General features: G+C 23.1%; 4 protein-coding genes across 10 annotated transcripts; 3 read left to right on the top strand and 1 right to left on the bottom strand.

Moving 5' to 3' along the window:
* The first annotated feature begins 2 nt into the window (after window positions 1-2).
* LOC122717502 (non-structural maintenance of chromosomes element 1 homolog) lies at window positions 3-2,363 on the top strand. Of its 2 annotated transcripts, XM_043941638.1 has the most exons (7): window positions 9-134; window positions 981-1,091; window positions 1,200-1,341; window positions 1,575-1,770; window positions 1,851-1,964; window positions 2,038-2,161; window positions 2,229-2,363. In XM_043941638.1, exons 2-7 carry the CDS (start codon window positions 992-994, stop codon window positions 2,312-2,314), a joined length of 762 nt encoding a protein of 253 aa, XP_043797573.1. In that variant the 5' UTR covers window positions 9-134; window positions 981-991; the 3' UTR covers window positions 2,315-2,363. The 2 variants fall into 2 exon arrangements, with proteins under 2 accessions (XP_043797574.1, XP_043797573.1); XM_043941639.1 differs by lacking the exon at window positions 981-1,091 and having other exon boundaries at window positions 3-134.
* A 354-nt stretch (window positions 2,364-2,717) lies between these two features.
* LOC122717500 (coiled-coil domain-containing protein 174) lies at window positions 2,718-4,276 on the bottom strand. Its single transcript, XM_043941633.1, has one exon. The coding sequence runs from the start codon at window positions 4,233-4,235 to the stop codon at window positions 2,727-2,729; it is 1,509 nt and encodes a 502-aa protein (XP_043797568.1). The 5' UTR covers window positions 4,236-4,276; the 3' UTR covers window positions 2,718-2,726.
* Window positions 4,277-5,818: 1,542 nt separating this feature from the next.
* LOC122717506 (myb-like protein X) lies at window positions 5,819-8,179 on the top strand. Of its 2 annotated transcripts, XM_043941643.1 has the most exons (3): window positions 5,819-6,059; window positions 6,153-6,619; window positions 7,019-8,179. In XM_043941643.1, the coding sequence occupies exons 2-3, from the start codon at window positions 6,178-6,180 to the stop codon at window positions 7,930-7,932; spliced, it is 1,356 nt and encodes a 451-aa protein (XP_043797578.1). In that variant the 5' UTR covers window positions 5,819-6,059; window positions 6,153-6,177; the 3' UTR covers window positions 7,933-8,179. The 2 variants fall into 2 exon arrangements, with proteins under 2 accessions (XP_043797578.1, XP_043797579.1); XM_043941644.1 differs by having other exon boundaries at window positions 5,819-6,619.
* Window positions 8,180-9,900: 1,721 nt separating this feature from the next.
* LOC122717499 (eukaryotic translation initiation factor 4E transporter-like) lies at window positions 9,901-23,721 on the top strand. Of its 5 annotated transcripts, XR_006347225.1 has the most exons (18): window positions 9,901-10,628; window positions 12,635-12,866; window positions 13,284-13,381; window positions 13,893-13,966; window positions 14,093-14,357; window positions 14,521-15,408; window positions 15,493-15,850; window positions 15,986-16,122; window positions 16,574-16,654; window positions 16,742-16,906; window positions 16,992-17,219; window positions 17,290-17,467; window positions 17,776-17,847; window positions 18,134-18,403; window positions 19,803-19,973; window positions 20,072-20,452; window positions 20,617-20,745; window positions 20,904-20,998. XR_006347225.1 is itself a non-coding variant. In XM_043941629.1 (17 exons), the coding sequence occupies exons 2-17, from the start codon at window positions 12,689-12,691 to the stop codon at window positions 21,149-21,151; spliced, it is 3,789 nt and encodes a 1,262-aa protein (XP_043797564.1). In that variant the 5' UTR covers window positions 9,902-10,628; window positions 12,635-12,688; the 3' UTR covers window positions 21,152-23,721. The 5 variants fall into 5 exon arrangements, 4 of the variants coding, with proteins under 4 accessions (XP_043797564.1, XP_043797563.1, XP_043797566.1 ...); XM_043941629.1 differs by lacking the exon at window positions 20,617-20,745 and having other exon boundaries at window positions 9,902-10,628; window positions 15,989-16,122; window positions 20,904-23,721; XM_043941628.1 differs by lacking the exon at window positions 20,617-20,745 and having other exon boundaries at window positions 9,903-10,628; window positions 20,904-23,721.
* The last annotated feature ends 1,150 nt before the right edge of the window (window positions 23,722-24,871 follow it).

Genomic DNA, 24,871 nt, shown 5'->3' with positions numbered 1-24,871 from the left:
TCCGTGGACCGAGTTTGACACGTATTCGCGCACTATTCTGTTACTGAAATGTTCTATTCCATGTATCAGGCTCAGGGTCGCGGCCTCGCGCCCTCGCGATACAATTTGTACTATGCAGCAGATAGTTTTGATGTGTACGTACTAATTCTTTAATTCTTAATCCATTTATCATATGGAGATATTTCCTTTGTCGTTTTTAATAAATAGATGTTAATATTCAAATAAATCACGTTCAACCCTTAACTCCACATCTTTCATTCATTGCTTTTCTTTCATAATATTCTCATAATACTCTCTAATATTGTCGCGTTTTAACTTAGTCATAATCCTATACTTATTCATCGAAGATAATATTAAAAATGCAGTATAATGCAACAGTAATTCTCAATTTAAAAAAATTATTTACTTATTCTTTTTATTTTATAATTGCATTTTTTTCAGAAAAAAAATATTTTCTTTTTTAATATAATTTAAGAAACATTGAGAAATATGTTTCAAAATTATTTTTTCATTTCATTATACTTATTATTTTTATACTTTATACTTTATACTTTATATACATTTATACTTTGTATTCATAAAAAATAATAAAGATATGTTTTTTTATGAATTAAAAAACAATACCATGAAATCGTAAAAATAAAAAAATCCTTTAATAGTACCATCAAAAAATATATGCAAAATTTTTTGTTCCTAGCATATATATATATATATATATATATACACATATATATATAGATATCATCCTTACATATAGTAATTTTTTAAACACATTAAATTCTGGTAAATGATCGAAGATGGTAGTGTCAATATAATAATAATAATAATAATTTATATTAAATTAATCAGAATATTTATTAAAATTTTATTAAAATTTTGATTTACTTAAAAAATATTGCGATTTTAACAATAATAAACAATTAATAATTTAAAAAATAAAATAACGCATTTTGATAATTTTATTTACATATATTTATCAGATAAATAAAATATGGTTTATAGCAATAACCACAAAATAATTTTACAAATATTTATGAATGAAGGTTTTTTAAATGAAAATAAAGTAAAAGAATTCGTTATTAAATTATTTAGTAAGTAAATTTTTATTTAATTTTAAGTAAAAATTTAATTGCGTATATATCTATTTTTACATTTATTTAAAATAACTTTCATATTATAAATGAAATTATATATTTCAGATGATGATAAAGTATCAATAATAATAAATCAAATAAATGAGCAATTACAACCTTTAAACATGTTAATTAAAAAAGCATGGTGTGAAATTACAGGCCAGATATATTGGATTTTAATAAGCACTGTATTTGATGAAATAACCAGGTATATTTGTTGTTAAAATAATATCAATATTATATTTGTTTTTATATATTTTATAAATTTTCATAAAAAATTGTAATTATTTAATTTGTTAAAAATATTTTTTTGGAATTTATCTAGAATTTATAATGAATAAATTTATAAATAAATAAATTGATATTTTTATTTTACTTTTCTAATTATTAAGTAATAATATCTATGAAAATATTTATTATAATTTATTAAAATTTTTTTAGATTTCAATCTGAATTTTCAAAAGATCAACTAGCTTTATTAAGAAATATATTTTCTGAAATTATAACATCAAATAATGGATGTATACAAAGTACAATATGTTTAAATTTATGTTCTTTGCCAGATATAAAAATATCAAAAGCAAAAGCCGAAGAATTTCTTAATGATATAGTTAATAGAAAATGGTTGGCTTATAAGGTACAAATAAAATATCAATATATTATTCTATAATTAATTAATACTGTTTTATTGATATTATGATTTTACAATATTTATAGGATGGTTATTATTATATGGGTGTAAGAAGTATAACAGAATTAATGCCATATTTTAAAGCCACTTATGAAAATAATTTAAATATTTGTAATCTTTGCAAACAAATCATTTTCCATGTATGTTATTAATTATGTCATTAAATATATAATTATATAAGATTTCCTACTAATATTTATTTTTACTAATTAGGGTAAAAAATGTAATAATTGTGAAACTTCCTTTCATTTATATTGTTTAAAGAAATTTATTATGATTTATAATTCCATAAAGTGTTCTAATTGTAACACAGTGATTTCAGATATTGATTTATCTGGTAATGTTATTTTTTTAATAAAATTAATGAATTCTTTACTTTTTATAAATAAAATTAATATTTATAGGTATATCAGATGACTGTGATCTAACAGAAGAAAGTATGGATAAAATAAAATTATCTAATAAAAAATTCTCAAGAAGAAAAAATTAAATATAGTTAAACTATAAAACATTTTTTATAAATATATTTTATTATCGTAAATAATTCTATTATAATTTTTTAATCATCTATCATCTCTTTTATACCAGAAGCACAAATTCATAAATTTTCTATAAGGATATAGGATGAACATTGTTTTTTTATATTTAACTTCAATTTATATGATAAAATAGTTTATAAAATTAAATTGCATTTTGAAATAAATACTGGCATCTCAAAAATATTACTCTTAATAATTATTTTTCCATATTTTACATTTAAAATATGAACTTCTATAAGTTGCATATTAGAAATTGCATATTCTTTGGTATAAAGAGAATGATATATGATAATGTCTATATGTACATTATTACAAACATATATATTTAAACATATTATTATATAAATGTATTTTATAAATATCTCAAGTGTTTTGACTTTTTTCAAATTTTTCTCTCAAATATTTAAGACCAGCTGCTATACTTGCTTCGTCTATATTTCTATTTGGTATCATCTGATTCTGTAATATATTGTTGGATTCTTGTTGTCTAAGCTGAACTTGTTGGGTAAAACTATTTTGATTTATTGTTTTATTATTCTCAATATTAGGATCATTTATAATTAAATTAGGAGGAAGTGGTATATTATATGTATCTATATTTACTTTATTATTAGTTTTTATATTACTCTGAATATTCATTTCATATGATTGAAATTCCTCATTATTAATTCTTAATGCTACATTAATATTTTCAGAGTTTAAATAACCAGCACTTTTGAAATTTTCATATACTGGTCCAAATTCATTAACTCTAATTTTTCTACATTTATGAATCCATTCTTCTTGAGACATTTCATACCAATGACTTCTTTTTCCTAGAAATTCTCCTAAAACTTTTATTTTATTTTCTTTTTCTAATTCTTTATTTATTTCTATATTTTTATTTTCATTACTTTCTTTTTCTTTGACTTCAATCAAATTCTTTTCTGCAACATATATATTATCTGATGTATTTTGATTAGATTCATTATTTTTTTTTCTGAATTCTTCTTCTACTACATCTATTGGTAATCCTGCTCTAATACGCTGTCTAATTTTAGCTGCTTTTAATCTATTATATTCCATTTTTTCTTTCAATTCTTTTAATTCTTTTATTTCTTTCTGTTTTCTTTCTGTTTCCTTCCTTAAATTGAATAAATTTTCCTGTTGCTTGATTCTCTCTTCTTCATCTTGTGAAAATGCATAATAACCAACACCATGGGTTCTAGCTTCATCAAATAAAATATCTTGATAATGTATATTTACTTTATCAGTTAGTTTTTTTGTTTGTTCTTCCCATTTTCTTCTCATAATTTCTATTTCAGGTTCTTTTTCTTCTTGAGCATAATTTTGTTCGATAATATTATTTGTTTTTGGATCAATTCCTTTTTTATTTATTATTTGTTGTTTTATTAATTGATCTTTTTCTTGCATTAAACACAAATCTTCACGTAAACATTTTCTTGTGCGACCAAAACAATCTTCGTATTCTACCCAGTCATCTTCATTTTCTAATGTTGCATCATTTTCTTCATCTTTTTGTAATAATTCATCTTCAGATTCATCTGATTTATTTGTGAAATCAACAAGAAAATTTTCATTAGTAGTTTTAGATTTTTTTAATTGGTCATACAACCTTGCCTTTGCTGCTAACATTAATTTTGACTTTTTATGAGTATCAATATCCTCAATATACTCTAATTTTTTCAAATTTTCATTTTTATGTTGCTCTTCAGTTTTTGAAGATTTTTTCTTCTGTAATTTTGTAATACTATAAATTGTTTCTGATTTCAATTTTGCTTCATTTACTTCATGTTGTTTTTTTAAAAGTTCTGCTTTTAAACCCACAAGAGATGAAAAATTTACATTGATTTTTTTTGTATTATTCATCATTGAATAAATCTGTTAAAATATTATTAATGTAATTCAATTTCACTTAGAAAATAATATAAAATAATTTTAAAAACTTCGATAATTTCACATAATTTTTATAATTTATATTTTATATTTGAGTACAACATTGAGTGAAACATAAATTATAGGTTATAATAGATTAACATTTACTATTGTATTTGAAATATAAATTTTAATATCGAAATATATAATTATAATATACACACATATACATATATATATATATATAAATTTATAATAATGTACTTTTTAGAACTATAATTTAATAATATATATTTAACATTTTATTTATGAGAAAAACAACATGAATGAGATCTCATACCGATATATCAAATCATTAATTTATTTTAACCATACTATTTTTCGAATAAAAAAAAATCAAAATTCACATTATATTATAAGAATTAATTAAATATTTAAATAAATATCATTCATATTATTTAAATGAATATTATAAATATATTTTTATAATGATTACAAATAGAATTTAATTGAAAAAATGAAAACAAAAGAATATTAAAAAAAAAAATTCTTCTGGTTATATAAAAAAAGAAAAAACTAGATAGATACAATATTTATATTAATATTCTTTTTTTACAAATATAAAAAAAAATAAATTTAAATTTTATGTATTCAAAATATTAAATTTTGTCATTAAATTTTGTATTTTCTAAAAATACTATTTTGAATATTATTATATGTAACTTTATAATATAATCTCTGTTGATTATATCATTATATCATGCTTTTTAATATTTTTAATATTAATTAATATAGTATAGTAAGTATTTTTTAATATTTTTCTTGTTTTTGATAATAAAATCAAAATATATAAATATTTAAATAAAAATTATAAATAATAGTAACAATAAAATCATAGTTTTTAATGATTTAACTTATTGAAGTTTTTATTTAAAATACAATATAATTTTGGTAACATAATATTTTTAAAAAATTAATTCGTATAATATACTAGTATACATATTTCTATATTAATTTCTATTCTATTTCTATTATATTTCTATATTAATTTTTATTATTTTTTTTATAATGATTAAATATTTTAACTATAAAAAATACAATTAATAAATAAATTTAATAAAAATTTAATAAATAAATTTAATAAAATTAAAAATAATGTATAAAATTTCATTCTTTGATATATTATTTAAAATTATATTATAATATAATGTTATATATAGAAAATATTTTTAAAATAAATTTTAATTTATAATATTAAATTATAATACTGTCAATATAAATTTTAAAAGAAAATTTATTTAGAATTAAATAAAATAAATTAAAAAATACGAATATTCTATACCTTTCATAACATAGCGAATGTTTCTGACTTGAAGTATTAATTAATTATATAAATATTCTGCAAAATATTTAAATATACAATATTTAATTATATAAAAGACATTGATAAAAAATTAAAATTATTTAATTTTATATTAAAATAAAATATGTTACACTATAATTACTAGAATTTTGAATTAATTAAAAGGATGTAAAACTATAAGTCCTTAGGCTCGATTCTTAAGTGATATAAAAAAATTTTATAAAATAATTTATTTACTTAATTATAAAGTTTTATAAGATATAATTGCATATATTTAGAAATTTCAGTTGTTGAAAATTTGATTCGTTGATATTCTGACGCCATTTGTCAATCCAAAAATCGATTGTCGATTATCAAATCTATTCCAAACTTGAAGCTGCCGATCTGCTACTATGTTAGTCATGTAACTTGCGAACACCAGTTAATGCAACGGACACGTTAATGCACGTTGTACACCGGTAAGTAATCGGTTGATGTAATGAATCATTTATCGTCTTTAAAACTCATTGTATGTTTAAAATATATTAAAGCTGTATAAAATTTGTTTTTAGATAATTCTTGAAATCGTGGAATGATATGGCACCCCGTAAAGCTGCAAAACATTCAGATACAGAAGTTGTAGACAGAGCAGCGGAAGCCGGCGATGTGTCGCCTCCGAAAAGAAGAAAAGCCGTTGCAAAAAGTGTGAATAAAAATGATGAAGAGAGGCAAATTAGACTGCCAAGAGCTGCGAAATCTACAAAAATCGAGCAAATAGAAACCACAGATACGAGTTCAACCACAACTAAAAACACAAAAACAAAAACTAAGACATCATCGATTGCTAAAAATGCTTCGGCATCCGCAAAAACGAACTCTAAAGTCAAGTCTATAGTAAAGAAGAATAAAGAAATAGAAGAAAAACTTAATGCAAGTCCTGCGAATATAGATATTGCGAAAAATACTGAAGAAATTGAAATAAAAAAGACACGTACCAAAGCTACGATAAAAAAGGCGGGAATGGATGTGGATGAAGAATGTACGTATTTAAAATTTCTTTATGAGTTTTAATATTATTGTTTGTATTTAACAAATAATAATTTACGAAAACATAAACGCTTTCTTTATCAATATTTTGCTACTTATTTGATTTTTAATGTAACATGATGATTATACAATAATAAATTTTGGACAAATTCTTTAAATATGTACAATTATATAAAAAAATTTTTTATTTTTAAATATATAAATTTTACATTACATACAATTTTTATTTTACATTAAATTATTTAGAATATATATAATAAATAAAAATTTTTATAAAAGTTTCTTTATAAATGAGGAATTATAATATAATATATTAATATATGTTAATATAATAATGTATATAATCTATATTTATTTATTTATATATATAATAATTATATTTTTATTTTAGCTAGAGGAAAATCAAAGGGAAAAGCAAAAAAAGAAGCTGTCAATGAGAATATTGAAAATTTAGAAGCACCAACTGTTAAAAAAAAGTCAGCAAATATTGAAATAGTATCAAAGGATAGTAATCCTAAAGCAAAAATAATAAAGAAACAAACTAATATAGATGCTGAAATAAAAGGTAAAGGTACCAATAAAGGTACTAATAGAAATAAAGCTGCTATTAATAATGAGACTGAAAATAATGATAAAACTGAAGAGTCTATAGTATCTATAAAGACAAATAAAAAATCAGTTGATGATAAATCCACAAAAATAACAGTAACAAGAAAAAAAAGAGGCCGTAAAAATGAAATTAATGCTGAAAATATCTCAAAAGATGATGGGGAATCAAAAACAATAGAAGAATCATCTTCAGAATTAATACAAACTAGTGATAATGAAAATCAAGAAATTCAAAATAATCAATCAGAAGAAACAGAATCAATTCAAACTAAAAAGGGAAGAAATGTAAAGAAAAAAGAAACATTACCAAAGAAAATTATTAAAATGCGTGGTAAAACTGCTAATCGTAATACTGATGCTGGTTCTAATGAAGATGATACTGATGTAACAAAAACAATTAAAGAAATACAAAAGAAAACAAATAAAGAATTTATATCTTCAATAGCTACTACAAAAAGAGGACGAGGAAAAACCTCGGAAAATAATTCGTCAGAAATATTAAATAGTAATAACAATGTGCAAAAATCATCAGAAGAAGATATTGATAAAAAGCTGGATTCAGAAAAAGAAGAAACAAACAAAATGTACATTAAAATGTCAGGAACACCTAAAAAGACAGATGAAACACTTGTGATTAAGAATCAAATAAATGAAAATAATGTAATAAGTACATCGGTACATGAAGAAGAAATTTAATGCTGTATGTTCTATTTTTTTTTTTTGACATGTTTCTTGAAAAAATATATCATTAATATTTTAATATATTTGATAAAGATAAAAATATCTATGAGTATTTCTGTGTTTAGGAATACTAAAGAAATATATGTTTTAGAACTTCAATAATACATTTTGGTTAAATATGTAAACAATATTTTGCAACATGATTATTCTTGCGTTTTCTTTGAAGTATTTTGATAATATAATTTTGAAATCCTCTTGTTAATATAAGAGATTTAATGACGAAAAAATGTTATTTTTAATGATAATAATATTTCATAAAAATATTTCTTAATATATTTCTATAATAGTTCTATTAAATTTTAAAAACAATAATCATTGATAATTAAATTCATTTCTAACACAGGAATGCCAGTGTTTTTCAATAGTATATTGTTAAAAAACATATTTTTTTCAATTTTTTTAATTATCTTTAATTTCATTTAAAGATAAAAGTTGGAATGTATCAAAAGATTTATATATAAATTATACCAACAAAGCATATTTTATAATGTTCTGTAGCATATCAAACAGATTATCATAAATAACCACAGTTGTTGTTTTTTATTATATTTTTATAATTATTAAGTAAATATTTTTGAATTAAATTCTACAAACATGAAAAAAAATAAGAAAAAAATATAACTAACCCTTTTTATATTGAATTATTTTGAGTTAATAAATATTTACATTCATATTAATAATTTGATTATGATTAATAGTTTATAATATTTACATTCTACATTTTTGTGTTTTCTTTTTTTATAGTAAAGTTATTTTTAATATTTGACGAAAATATATTATTTCTGAGATAAATTATATTTTATTTAAATATTATTTAAAATATTTTTTTTTGTCCAGATATAATTATTTTAATATATATAGTATTTTTAATAATAAAATTTTGCATTATAATATAATTTTCGCATACTTAAATATGTATATAATATATTTATATATACGTACATAAATCCACAAATTGGTACAAATATATTTCGTAAATATATTTACGAAATAATTAAATCAACTATTATTATTAAAAGTACTTTGACATGTTTTTATTTTAATAATTCAATATTCAAGTTTTTGTAATAAAAAATAATTTACTATTTATTTATTATTTCCTTTTTAATTGATCTAAAATTAATTTATGTCATATCAGTTACGATTTTTTAAGCAATTACTGTAATTGTAATTGCGTAAATTAATGTAACCTATAATATTAATGCATATTTTAAGTAATAACAATAATAATAATAATAATAATAATAATATATATATATATATATATATATATACACTTTTTTCCCAATAATACTATAGTTTTATTAAATAATAGTAAAATCTTTTATAAATATTTTTATAAATTTTTGTTTTTCTTCTTTATTTAATGTAAATATAAATATTTATATTATTATATGTATATATAGGCTACTAAATATATTATTAGTAATAGTATTTGTTGTAATAAATAAATGCTTATAGTAATTTTCAAAAATATGTAATAATACATTTCGAAGAATAAAAAATTATAAAAATTCTTCTATTATATATACAAAAATTGAATATATAAACAAAATTGAATCGTAGAATTATTTCAATATTCGCGCCTAAACTTCAATTTTAAACTTAAATTTTATTTTTATAGTAAAATTATATATATTATTTATTAGAATACTGATAAGTTTGTTACAAATATATTTTATTTTTTATTTTGATATTTTAAAAGTAACTAATTTCATATAAAATTAATATTTTGCTATAATACTTATATCAAAGTTAATGATTTTTGTCAAATTATTTTTATAATTTTTTAATATTTTTATACATTAAAAAATAGTAATAATACAAAATATTGTATCTTTTATTTATAAAAATAATTTGGGATTTTATTAAATTTTGTTTCTAGAAATTTTGTAAATGCTCCTTTGCGATAAATCCTTAAGAAGATGGCGCTCGATTAATGCAATGTTCGCATGTAAAGATGACGTAGTACTATCTATAAGATTGTAGCAAGCTAGAACGCTCTCCGTTGTGGATCAAGGAAGCAGTGAGAAACAACGGCGGAAGTGGGGATCGTGCGCCATTTTCTATTTTTGTATAGCAGTGAACTAATGTTGTGTGTGTACATTTTGTGTGATAAATCGATGGATTATTAATAATTGACGGAGGACGTGTCGATGTAATGAAATGATATTCGGAAACACGTGCTTCGAATCTCACGCAATTAATTTTTTTTGCGTTTATTTTCTATATAACTGTGCGTAAACCCGTAGCTCGTAGCACGTAAACACTTTTTCTTCATTTCTCTTTTCAACGAGTGAGAGTGGCCAAGCCATCGTATTGGAACTGTTACTGGCAATCGACATTACTATCATTTTGTCCGATCGCAATTCTTTCCTCGCTTAAAGATAAAACTGAGATATAGAAAGGAAAACCAGTCTGTGATACTAAACAGTACTAAGGTATATAGCTAGAATATAAACTCTTCAATTAGATGTACGTGTGTATGGCGTATGAGACGTAGATAGATCACATAAAAGATCTAAAAAAAATAAAGTCCGTATAGTGTGTGCTGTGAATTTACCTTATTCGAGGAATAAACGTGGTGAAGAACATAATGTCTCAGGAATCTGTGACAAATGACAAACAACTATCAACTTCCAAAGATAAAGGTATGAGATTCACTAGTTTACCTTATACTTTATTCATTATATATATATATATATATATATATATATATATATATATATATATACTGTATGTGTTTTCACACACGTATATGTGTGTATGTATATGTACGTGTAATACATAATATAATTATAAATAAATAATAATAATTTTATATATATGAATATATAGATATATATAGATAATGTTCTATAAATATGATTTTTTTTTAAATGAATATATATAAAATTTAAAAGAAAAGAAAAATCCACATTAGTTTATTTAATTTTATATATTAAAATAATTTCTATTGCTTAATTTGTTAATGTCTTCATAAAGTTTGTCATTATAATGTTATTATGCAATGTTTTTAATAAAAATTTTAATTACTGATTAAAAATCAAATATAATAATAAAATATTTAAATCACATATAATGCACTTTTTATTTATATTTTATAAATGTTATTATTTCATCTTTAAAAATATTTATTTCTTTTTTTAAAATAATTTTTCATGTAATATAATTATAAAAATATTTTTATATTATATATTTATATATTTGTATTATTTATTAAAGTATGCATTAAACTGAATGATTTTTATTTCAATAAAAATCATTAATCTTAAACCATTATTAAAAAAATAATGATAATTTAGCAATGATATGATTCTAGAAATTGAATATCTAAATCTAAATAATAATGATATCAATTACTAGGTTTTTATGTATATTTATTTTTTATATATGAAAATATACATATGATATATGCTTATGTTTAGATAATGTTAAAAGCAAGAAATTATAATATTTTGATAATAAATTTGATGAAATTTAAAATTATATTTTTTTTTGTGTAATTGTTTTTCTTTAGAAAAGTATTGATTATTACTTGTTTATATATTTAAAAGTTGTTTATATATTTAAAAATAATTAAATTCTAATAAATATAAAATTTAATAAAGTAAAAATTCTCATATTGATGTTAAAATAAGAAATTTATATGAAGATTCTTATTGTGTATTTTTTCTAATCTATTAAGTATATAAATAAATATTAATAGCTATAGAATTATATTATAATAATAATAATAATATATAAATATTATTAAAGAAAAAATATATTATAAAGATAATGATATTTGTTCTAAAATATTGATTTGAAGATCAAATTACATATCTTTAGCATAAGCAATTGAGAAATATTATATATTTATATATATAAATTATATATCTCATAATAATTGTAAACAATAATATAAAAGATATATAATATAATTCAATTAAAAGGTAAATGGATTATTTTATAATATGAAATATTTTTTGTGATTCATTCAATATATGTTAGTATCATATCTAATGCTTTTATAATACTAATAAAATTTTAATAATTATTTCAAATTAAAAAATCTATTTATCTGTATGTCAAAATATTTGAATATTTATTCAAAGAATATCAGTTACAAATATCAGTTTAAACATATCTACAAACAAAACCAATAAGATATAAAATTGACAATAACGTTCTTAGGGACGTACTTGATTGGATTGTAAACTTTACCCGCCTAAAAACCGGCTGCCTCTTAGTTAGTTTGTATCTTGCCATACGATGTGTAGTATCTATGAAAATTAAAAATTTAATTTCTTAGAAGTATTACACAGATATTATATAATTAGAAAAATTAACAGATTTATATGATTTCGTTTAATAGTGCGAAAGTATATGAATCATTTAATTGATACTTATAAAATAATTTTACACGAGTGTCGGATTTCGACATTTTTATAAATTCATCAGTTGGAACGTCAATGTTTTCATGAAGTGAATATCCTCGATAAATTAATGTATCTCCTATTTATAATTATACATTTCATTTAATTTTACTTTATTTCATTTTTCACTATACTTTTACTAATTCGGTTTGAAACGGTAATTCTTTGTCCGTTTTGTCCTTCATTGATAAATATTTATTTGATAATATCTTTCGACTATTTGATACCGTTAAAACCAGTAAACCAAGAGTGTTGATAAAAATAAAGAGTAAATTTGAAGAAATTTGATTAAAATGAAGCTAGACACACGCGGTGTTATTAGTTCGAATTGGTATCGTCGACCACGAAAACGTCCGCTGGTAGGACCCACAGGGTCTCCTCTCCTAGACGCGACTTTAGCTGTGCAAACTAGAGCTTTTCGATGGTTTCGCAAAAATAAATCTGTCAACATTACAAAGCGAGTCACATTTCGTAAGTACTTCCGTAATATATAATTCATTTTGAAACTAAAAGTTAAAAGAAATCCATCCGATCATGCGTTAAAGTTGTTAAAATCTATATCAATAGTGGAAGTTAAAAGTTCGTTATCCTACAATTTATTTTAAAATAATTTATTCAATATATATTTTAAAACATATTCAATAATGGCAATTAGTTAATTGATTATTATAAAATTAAAATTAATTATTATATATATTATATTTGATATTATATTTATGATATTTTAAATGTAAAAAAATTAAAAATTTTACAATAAATTCAACAAATAATATAATTTTATAAATTAATTTTATAAATATTAATCATGCTTTATTTTTAATATTTTTTGAAAAATATATAGAAATATATTATATGAATTTATATTCGTTATTTTAATTGTTTTTTTAGGAGATGAAGCAATTATATCTATGTCGGTAGCCGGAGAAGTAACCGACACTTCAATTATGGAAGTAGGCCGTTCAAGACCTCAATTCCAATATTCCCGGGTATGATGTACTTTTACTATTCGTTTATACAATATTTTCTTTACCTAACACATTATTTACAATTAACCTTTTAAACAGAAAGAGCAAATATATCCGCTGTGACAAATTATTCATATTATGATCCAAGCATATTATATAAAAAGATAATTATGTGCAAACTTGAATAAATTTATGTTACCATCTATGTTTAAATTAAATTTATGAACTTATGTTTTAAGTTTTTGATTTACATTTTATATTTTTACATTGATCATATTTATTTGAATGATAAAATGTCTGTTTTGATATAAAAGAAGATTATTTTATACGTGCATATATATATTTTTTTATTATATTATATATATATTTTAAATTTATTAATTTATTAATTTTTATAACATTGAATTTTAAATTATAAAATATTATTTCATATTTAGAAAAAAAATATGCAAAAATTATTTTCCTATATAAAAGGTTGAATATTTATTGTATATCGTAAAATTGATGAAATAGTTCATGAATTTATTTGTAGGAGGAATTAATGCTGATAAAGAGTTTGCCATTATCTAAGAGGAGGCCTGATTTCTTAGATACCTCATATAACAAGTATGTTTTATATTTATGTTATATTATATAAATTTCATATTCATTTTATTATTTTTTTATTATATATATATATATATATTTTTTATTTTTTTTTTTTTTTTTTTTTTTTTTTTTTTTTTTATTTAGTTCGCGTGGTGTGTGGGATCCTGAACGTTGGCATTCGGGTAGGAAGCGAAGTGATACACCACCGAAAGATGAAAGAACTGGACGCGGTGATCAAGTTACTGAAAATCATAATAAACGTCGCAATGGAGATCCACGTGAACGAATTCGTAAGGAACAAGATGGAATAGTATTGAGTCCTCAACGTAGAAGTTTTAATTCAGGTTGTTTTGTCAACGTGAATCAACCTTCGAATCGACGTCCTGAAAGTCCAATAGGAAAAACAGAGGTCACATAAATTTTAAAACGAAATATTAAATTTATTAAAATCATATAATAAGATTATTACATATATAAAAGTATATTTCGAAATATTAAAATTGAAATATTAAAAACTATATCAATATTAAAATTATAACAAAGTAATAATATAACAAAAAAATGATTTATAGGTTAGCCATAGAGAACCTGTTCGACGAATTGGAAGCGGTAGAATTTTAACTCGCGATATATGGGACTTTAGACCAGAGAATGAGAAATTAGAACCTGCTTTTCGATCTGGAGCAGGTGGTACTTCTATGCGTGATCGTGATAATAGAGATATTCGTGATGGAAAAGATCGAGAGAATGCGAGAGAAAGAGATCGTGATCGCGATAATTTGCGTGAACGGGATGAGAGAAACGAACGGTTCGAAAGAAGATCTTTTGGTCGTGATTATAGTGATAGAGAAAGGGAACGAGATCGAGATAGAGCAACTGAACGGAATGATCGTAATCATCAATCGGAACGTGATAAGGATCGCGGTCGCGAACGAAGATTTAGTAATGATCGTAGACGAACTTATAGCGAAAATCGTAGTGATGCGGATGAACCAGAATGGTTTAGTTCCGGACCAACATCTCAACATGATACTATTGAATTAAGAGGTTTTGAAGATATCCCCGAAGAAAAAGCGGTGAACAATAACAATAGCAATACTAAAAATAAAAAACAAACTCCAGTCCAGAAAAAGCGCGGAAAGAAAAATTCATTGGAAAAAGATGAAAAGCAAAACGAAAATTCAACAGGTCCGAAAGGACGAAGTACACCGACTACAATGGATCAATCTTTAAATGTTGTAGCCGCGCCCCATTCGCCGATTTCAGAACAAAATGAATCATCATCTCTTGTACAAAAAACTAATCACGATTCTAATGTGAGTGCCATGACTGAACAAAGTTGTGAGACAACGGATAATTCTAGCACTATTAATCAAAACCAAGAGGATAGTCATCCTGATTTTAATCTTGATGAATTTTTAAAATCTGATACATTCCCTGGCGTACCTGGACTTTTAACTGTAAGTTTTATTTTTGGATTTATATAAAAAGATTTATATAATTATAAAAACAATAAAATATTCAAGTATATTTAATTTATATAGAATGGAGTCGGTTCAAATGGAGGTTCTTGTTCCCGATTTAGTCAATGGTTTAAAAGAGAAAGTCCAGTTCAACAAGTGGATAGTCGTAGAACTTCTATACAGGATGATATATTGAACAATCTTCTTAATGATATTACTGAGCCAAATATTCAAATTCCTTCAGTGACAGAATCTAATACATATTTTGCTCCCATTTCCCCTGCTAATACAACAACAACAAATAATACTACATCTAACACTACTAGCGTAAAGCTGCTAGAAATGCTGCAGCGTGGAAACAAATCAAGTCAAAATGGACAAGGAGATGCAGCTAATACTGTTATACCAATGATGAAAAGTTCATCCATTAAAGATATGGGTGAGAATTTGAATATGAATTTGTTTAATTTTTATTATTATTATCATATTTTGGAACATTATTATTATTATAAATTACAATAAAACATTGTATTTTTTTAGTATATGTGTGTTTAATACTGAAAATTTTTTATAGAAGTTGGTGGAAAAATTGTGCATAGCCTTGAAGAATTAGAAGCACGTATGCGGGGTGGCGTTCCCCCACCTACTTCTTCGACTGATCAACCTCATGTAAATAAGACTGAAGAAGATCTCTCTGCGTTTAAAAAATTGGTAATATATTTATATATTTATATAATAAATAAAATATTACAATTATATATACAGAATGTTAATATATTTGTGGGATATCTTTAAAAGATCGATTCTAAAAATTAAAACAAAAATTGATATATTAATAAAAAAAATATCACTTATTTAATAAGTATATAACTATATATTAATATACAAATAAATATCACTTAAAAACATTTTAAATAATGCAGGTCGGGAATGTAATGCTGATATAATAAGAGCAGTCTTATTCTATTTTCTCATGCTATTTAATGTAAATTTCAATTGTTTATAATTTAATAAATAAATCTTAACCGACCGAATCTTAACCGATTTTTATATATTAACTTTTATGTTTATTTTAATTTTTAAAATCAATCAGAAGATCAATGTTCCATGAATAATTAACACGAATGTATATGTGTGTCCATATATATAATGTTATATTTAGCTTGCTCAAGTAACTGGAGGACAGGCTATACCAGCAGCAAACGGTCCTATTTCACAAAAACAACCTGTAACACTAATACAAGTGAGATCTTTATAACTTTTATAATTTTTTTATTTGGCATCGGAAGAAATTTTATTTCATTTAAAATAATATATATTTTCTCTATAGTTACTTAACTCACAATTGAAAACACAACCAATTGCTCCCCAACAATCGGTCCCGGAACCAATGCATACTACAACATTTAATCACGTTGGTTCTCTTGGGCCAACTCAACATCCACATCAGGCACAAATGCAACATGAAAATTTAATGAAAGTATTACAGATTCAAGTTAGTAATGAAAGTTATTCTAATATAATAAAAAAAAAAATAATTATATTTCTAAATATATATTAATATATAATTGTTTTTATAGCAACAACAGAAACAACATCATCAACAACAACAGCATTCAGATATGTTATCTATGATGATGGGTGGTCAACGAATGTTAGGTATGAGTCCCGTTCCTCCGGAAATGCAAATAATGTTGAGTAATGCTCCAACAAGTCAAGAACTTCTCCAAAGACCGGAAGCTCAAGCAATTATTCAAGGTCTACAACAAGGAGAAATAACTAGACAACATCTCATACAGCAATTACAGGTTTGCTTTATTAATTAGAAAATTTATATTTGAATTTTTAATAAATTAAATTATAATAATGATACAATAGAATCCAGCCATGCAACATCGTCACAGGGAAGTCTTAGTAAATATTTTGAAAATGTATGGTGGCACTACGCCGCGTACTATAAGTCCGCATCCTAGTGCACCTACACCTCAAGATCATATTTTGCAACAAATGTTATATCAGCAGCAACAACAAAGGATTCCATCTCCTATGAATAATGGTGAGTTAAATCTATTTTTTTACTTACATATAATTTATATAAAAAAAATTTGTTTTCATTATATTTATATATCTTTATTATTAATAAAATTATTAAATTATTTTTTTTTATTTCAAATTTTTTTCATTAATTATCTAAAATTTTTGATTTTTTTATAATAATTAATATAAAATTATGTGATTAATTATGAATTATTTTATTTTATTATTAAAAATTGCTAAATATATATATATATATTTTTTTTGTTAAAAATATATAAAATCATGTAATCATAGTATAAATATAGTATGATGTTGTTTGGGATGCAGCTTATTGTCCATCTTCAATAATATCTCCAAATTTGACTGCTAGTCCAAGTACATTAACAGTACAGCATCCAGGTAGATAAAATAATAAAAGTCTTTTTTATGTTGCAATTTTATTTTATTATTTTATAAATAAAATTTAAGTATAATTTAATAATAACTAAGTAATGTTCCAAATATAAAAAAATGAGTGAAAAGGAATTAAATAAATCAACAAAATATAGATTATAAAAAAAATAGATTATAAAAATAGATATAAAGTAATTATAATTATAAATTTTGCTTTGTATAAAAATTTAATACAATTAAGGATAATATTTTTTTCATTTAAAGTATGCTCGATTTTTTATTATTTTAACAGTGATGCAGCATAGGGTTCCTTCACCGCGGGAAATTGTTATGCATGCTCAATCTATAATGCAAAGTGCTTTAATTAAGAAAAAGTTGGAGGAACAACGTGAAAACTTCCGAAAGCGACAAGATCAACAGCAACAGCAGCAACAACAACAAGCTCAACAAAGAGCATCAAGTCCTGTTAACTCACCAGCAAAACAAACTATGAGTCCAACACCACTTGCTTTTACTCCGACATCAGTGTTACGTAAAATGACTGCCGATAAGGAACCTGAGGGTGCGAATCAGTCTAATCATCAACTAGAATCGAATTATTTATATTCATTCACAATTAATGAAAATCGTAATAACATTTATCATAATACATTTAATTTAAAAAAGAATATTTATACGCAAAAATCTGCTTTTTACGATAATGCAATTGAGCTTACTAATCATATAAAGCATGGTAGTATATCTGAAATTGGCACTTCGAAAAATTTACATGAGTTAAATAATAACAATAACAATAACATAGAAATAGAAGAATCCGCATTAAAAGATAAATATTCTTCTTCTTTTCAACAACAAAAAGATAGTAATAATAATTCGGATCTAAACATGATAGAGGGAAATTTTGTTTATGAAGCTAAAAAATTATTGAATGAAAATATTAATAAAGAATCGAACATAAGTGATACTAATAATAATAATAGTCCTCTTATTCTTGACAAACTATTAACAGAGCAATTTGAAATCGAAACGATAATAGTCGATAATAATAATATATTAGAAAAAATAGAAGAAAATAAGATATCAATTTTACAGAATGATGAAATTGTGATTTAAACTATTAATATTTCGGAAACTTCATACAGAAAAAAGAATTCATAAGTTTGTGACTATTATCTATTGTAATATTATTTTTTTATTTTTGTATTAAAATGAGGAATGATAATTTTGTTTTCTTTCCTTTCTTTTTGCTTGACACCTTTAATATGTTTGAAATTTAATTTGTCTGTATTTGTTTGCAAATTATATATAAAAATAATATGAGTCTTTATACAAAGTCTTATATACAAACTGAGTTTTTTAATATCAAATATAAATATTAATATTACTAAAAAAAACAGAAAAGAAGAAATACAATTAATACTATAAATTATATTTTTCTACATAGATTGATATATAAACATATAACGAGAGAAAGTATGTTGGAATAGTTTTATAATAAAACGCTTTATAAGTATATTTCATGCTTTAAGTTTTCCTTTACACATTTTCTTTTTTCCTTTAATGGAATGTTACAAGATAATTTTATACTTTGATGCATGCGCTTAAATTTTTAAAGCTTTTATGATGTATTGCAAGGAAAAGAAATGCATATAATAAGAAACAATATTTTTTTTTCTTTTCACACAATTTGAATGAAATGAAAGATAATGGTTCGTATTTTTTAAAAATCCTTATTTGTTTAATTTTATTTGTTAATAGATCTACATAAAATAAAAATTGTTACAATTTTATCTTGATAAAATTGAACGTTTTTCATCATGTTTCATTGTGTATATTAATTGTATTGTATATATTGATAGGCCATATCTTTTTTATTAGTTTGTATATATATTCATAATATAATGGAGAAATAAGTTATTAAATTCATAATGTTGTCTAATTTATTTTCTATTTTTATATAGGTAATAGTAATGATCCATCGAAATTGGGAACTCAATCACAAACATCTCAAATGCAACAAATGCAATCTGCAGTTCAATTGTTGACACAAGGAGTTCTTTCTCGACATAATACTTTACGGCCACAGTCTGTTCAATCTACTTGGTCAAATCCAACTATAAAACAACATCCAGGTATATTAAATATTATGAATATTTAAATTTTTTCTATCATATTTAAATATTCTTATTAAAACAAATATTTAATATAATATTTATATTAATTATCGTAGGTCGACCTATAGTAAAAGGTGGTGGTGGTGGTGGTGGTGGTAATGGTGGTAATCAATTCCAATACGGTGGAAACTCAGATTTCCAACAGCAACAACAACAACAGCAACAACATAGAACGGTTTCAAGCGTGTATGGTAATCCTGCACGCTCCAAACATACCATGACTAGTTCCATAGCACATCATAATGTTCCACAATACAATGTTGCTCAAAATACAATGATAAATCAAAGGTCGAATAGTATGAATAATCAAATGAAGATACAACAAGCTCCATCACATCTAGCTAATATGCAACATCAACCACCGCAACAACAACAACGGATTCTTAATTCACAAATGCAAATGGTCTTAAATCAAAACTATAACTCCAGTCGTGCAGGTAATTATAATTCATATTCTATAGATTGACATAAATGGAGATGAAAATTTAACAACTATTGTTTTATAATTTACTAATATAATTTTGTTTACTAAGAACAGAATGTTTCCTGTTTTGAAGCTGTTACATTAATTTTATAATTAATAATTCTAAAATATTTTCAGGTGTCTACCTCTTGTCTAATCAAATTGCATGCAATGGTGTTCAGAAATTGGAATAATTAGATATCACATTTTAGCCGTTCCTCTTATTTAAATCGTCTAGACAGCATTTATCTTTGGATCGAAATTAAAGTAATCATCTAACGCTGCTAATTTAGGCTGTCTTTTCTTTAAATTATATAAGCTATTCTTTTCCTTACTAATTACGATTCAAAACATTACGGCATTACATTTTTCGATACATTGATATCACTTTTATCAAAATCAACACTGATAAATATTTTTCACAGATGGGCGAGTAATGCGGTCGCAGCAATTGAATATGCCCGTAGGTCGGCAAGCATCACCAGGTTTAGGATACGTGGGTAGCAATGGTGGAGATCTTTCACCAACTTCAAATCAGTTGGCACGATGGTTTAGTCCAGAACTTCTTGCACAAGCTCGAGCTGGTAAGCTACCAGAGCTTGTCCAGACAAATGTTTTATCATTGGAGGAATTAGAAAGACTTCAACATGCATCAACTACAGTGCATAATTAGATTTATATTATAACTTTTCATCTGTTTAAATGCAAGAACAGGATCCTATCGGTGCAGTTTATTGCTCTAATAACTTATATATTTTAAATTAGATGGCTTTTCATATTAAACAGTCAGTATGAAGATTCACTTTAATTAAGAAGAAATCCATTTCAGTAAAGAATAAAAAATCCTGCTTGCATATACAAAGTCATTTAGGTAATAAACCTTAATGGAAGTAAGGTTTAGCTATATAAGATCTACTTTGATAAGAGACATTTTGGACACGATAGATTAATTAAACAGTATTTCCTTTCTAAAGATAGGAAATATTTTTTTCTTTTGAGTAACTTATGGCTTATTTATAACAAATTTTACAAAAGATATTAGTTAAAAAACTACAAATGTACAGAGGAATATGAAATAATGATATAAAATCGAAAATAATTAAAAAAAGATAAGCCATTTAAAAACAAATCTAATTGAACATCTTTCTATGAAAAAGAGATTTATTGCTTATAAGACTGAAAAAAAATATAAAAATTCTTAGTATTGAATATGAAAAAACAAAATATTATCTCACTATGCATAGTTTCTAAATGGCAGTAAAAGTGGAAATTATTTGCCTATGGACAGCAAGACTTTATTTATAAATTACTGTAATTATGATTCAATTTTGAAACTTATTTATTATTATCGTGTCTTTACTCATTATTGAATTGCAATGTTATTAATTCAATAACATTTTTGACCATTTATTTTCTCAGCATAAAGTTTGCAGAGTCCTTTAGGTAAATAATTATGATTAAACCTCAAGAAAGTTGCAAATTGCAACATATGTGAATACAGTTACATATACAGAAAAAAGTGTCATATTATATTCTACTTATACTATTACGGACAATGTGGTCGTATGAATAGAATGAACATGCGATAGCGAAACAAGAGCAAGTATTCATCAAATCTTGCATATATTAAGGAAATAAATATATAATATATATTACTTTGTAGAAGCACGCGTGAGAGTACTGTGTTATTATCATGTTTGAAAGCGAAAGCTAAAACAAAAGCAGCCTTGGCAGATATATAAAAACAGCATTTGCAAAATTTATAAAAAGGAAGGAGAAAGGAAAGAAAGAAACAGAAAAGAGAGAGAACATTCCACCGGTTTATAATGAGAAAAAAATAAACGAAACATATTTATAAATTGAAAAGATTCAATATCGATATTGCTGCCAATTGTGTGTTTGCTTCGTAATTAACTCGTTATTTTTGTGATTACATTTTTCGTACAATCATATTTATATTTGACATATAGCAATAATAATACAGAAATTTGTTCTTTTTTTTTATTTCTTTTGATCTAATTTGTTATTTGGTTAATGATAATTAATCAATCGAGGTCTCGTCAGTTGTACGAAATTGCATTTTCCTCTAATTTAAGAATGAATTCTATTTATATACTTTTTAATATTCTTGAACTCAATAAGGACATTAAAAAAATCTGACATGGTGTTAATGATCAAGAGATATTTTTTTAAATTTAATTTTGTGTTCGAATATATAAAGTAACATTTTACATTTTAATTTCATTGAATTATAGTATTTCTGAACTTTTCTGTTAAATCTATATCTTGTTTTACAATACACTATTTAATAAAATTAATTTCCATATTTGAATATACTTATTCCGTCTTTTTACTTAATTTAAAGTTTTTTCGGAATTTCGTAAAAATATTTATATGATTTTTTATTGAAATGAGTGCTTCATAATTAAGAATATCTTCAATAATCATGAATGTATTTATGAAAATTTATCGTGCAATCATGTAATTGTACACTAAATGTTGATTACAAAAATAATTGACAGAAACTACTGAGTTTATTATAAAACAACAATATTAGAAAACAAATTTTGAAGAGTAATGTAAGAATTTCATAAAGTATATTGTAGCTGTGCTGCAGGCAATTATATAACTTGGAAAATGCGATAAAACTTTTCGAGGCTAAGCATATAATTCTCATTTAATTAAAACAAAAAAAATTTAGCGAAATATGTAATATATTGTATTATTCAGTATGATTAAAAATCTAATTTTTAATATTTCTATTGTTCGAATGTTTTTCGATACAAAAAATGCGTAATGTTCAGATTTAATTTTTAATTATTCAATCAATGTCAGTTCATGTTTAGACTTACATAATATGTGCATAATTATGCAAAACTGTGCTATAAAACCAAAACTATTGGAAATTATTTACCGGGAATGTAATTACATGTACTGCCAACAACATATTAGTGTTATTAAGTACCAAAAAAAAGAATTAGACAGTGACATTTGTTCTCAAATATCACTTGCAGACAACATTGTTGCCTTAAGAGAGGCTATTATAATTGAGATCTATATAAAAAACATATAAGTATAACAAGAACAATTTAAATGAAATGTTCTTCATGAAGGAAATTGCATTTACATTAGATTCATTTATAAAAATAGTAATGCTTGACCACCTTGGTGGAAAATGTTTCTTACAAAATTGTAAAGAACTTTTAATTCACTTTTTTAAAAATAAAAGGAAAGGTAATAGTGTTTGGCGCTTTATTGATTATAATATTGTGAAAAAGAATTTTGTCCCATGAATTCATGAATTGGAAGATTGTTCCATAATTCAAAAATTTTTGTAAATATTCAAATCCTATGCAAACTAAAGTTTATTAGTTCATTAATTGAGCTGATAATTTGTAAATAAAGTTATTAAATATTACATTATATGAAATCGAGGAAAACGTCACAAATAAATACAAAGAACTATAATTGTAATTTAGTCATTTCATTTATTTACTGAAATGAATTAAAATCAATATAGTAATAACTAAAATCTAACATTTTCATGGTGTATTTTATTGTAAGATATTAATTGAAACCTTAATATTTTACATATGCAATAATTATTTTTATATTCTAAATTTAATTTAAACTTATATATTAGAGTAAATTAATTTTTTATTTTTTGTTGCTATGTATTTTTCTTTTCACGTCATTTTTGTCACGAATGAACAATATAACTTATGATTTTATATAAATATAAATATTTTTTATAGAATATTTTTTTAATGATATTATATTCTTTTTAATGAAAATAATGTTTTATTTAATAAGATGTTTTTATATTTATATTAATAATTGTATAATTGGATCTATACGAACAAGGGAATAATCGAATTTGATGTATAAACTTCGGGTGTTTCCGTCTAAACTCGTTTCTCGATCGAGAATTCTCGAACCAAGTGGATATTAGAAGAAATGAATACTTACGAGTTATAAATGGCGGATCTTTATAGTTGGAGGTACTTTCTTGTCCTCTGAAATATAAGATTGTTGGATATATAAATCATCAAAACAAAAGGTGGCATAATTAAATCTTCAATTAATTCTGGAACATCGATTTTTGGTGAAATCTTGAATTATTAGATAAATAATTAAAATATTTGTATCAAATTTTTTATTTAGAAAAAGTTTTTTACTCCACAAATCCTGTTTTAAAAATAATCTTTACACAATAAATGCATACACAGAAATGTATGTTTGATTTTTGTTTTTTATTTTATCATTTTAGGTCGTAGGTATGAATAGATGTATTGTTAAAAGAATTATATTACATTTGTGCGATATTTATTTATCTTTAAAATTTCAAAATATAATATTATTATTAATTATTATTAGAAATTATTTATTCCTT

This window comes from Apis laboriosa, unplaced genomic scaffold, assembly GCF_014066325.1.
Source record: "Apis laboriosa isolate Shangri-la unplaced genomic scaffold, ASM1406632v1 scaffold5213_cov150, whole genome shotgun sequence".
NCBI classification, from domain to species: domain Eukaryota; kingdom Metazoa; phylum Arthropoda; class Insecta; order Hymenoptera; family Apidae; genus Apis; species Apis laboriosa.
The sequence above is the reverse complement of the archived record's forward strand: the minus strand, read 5'-3'. Positions and strand labels throughout refer to the sequence as shown.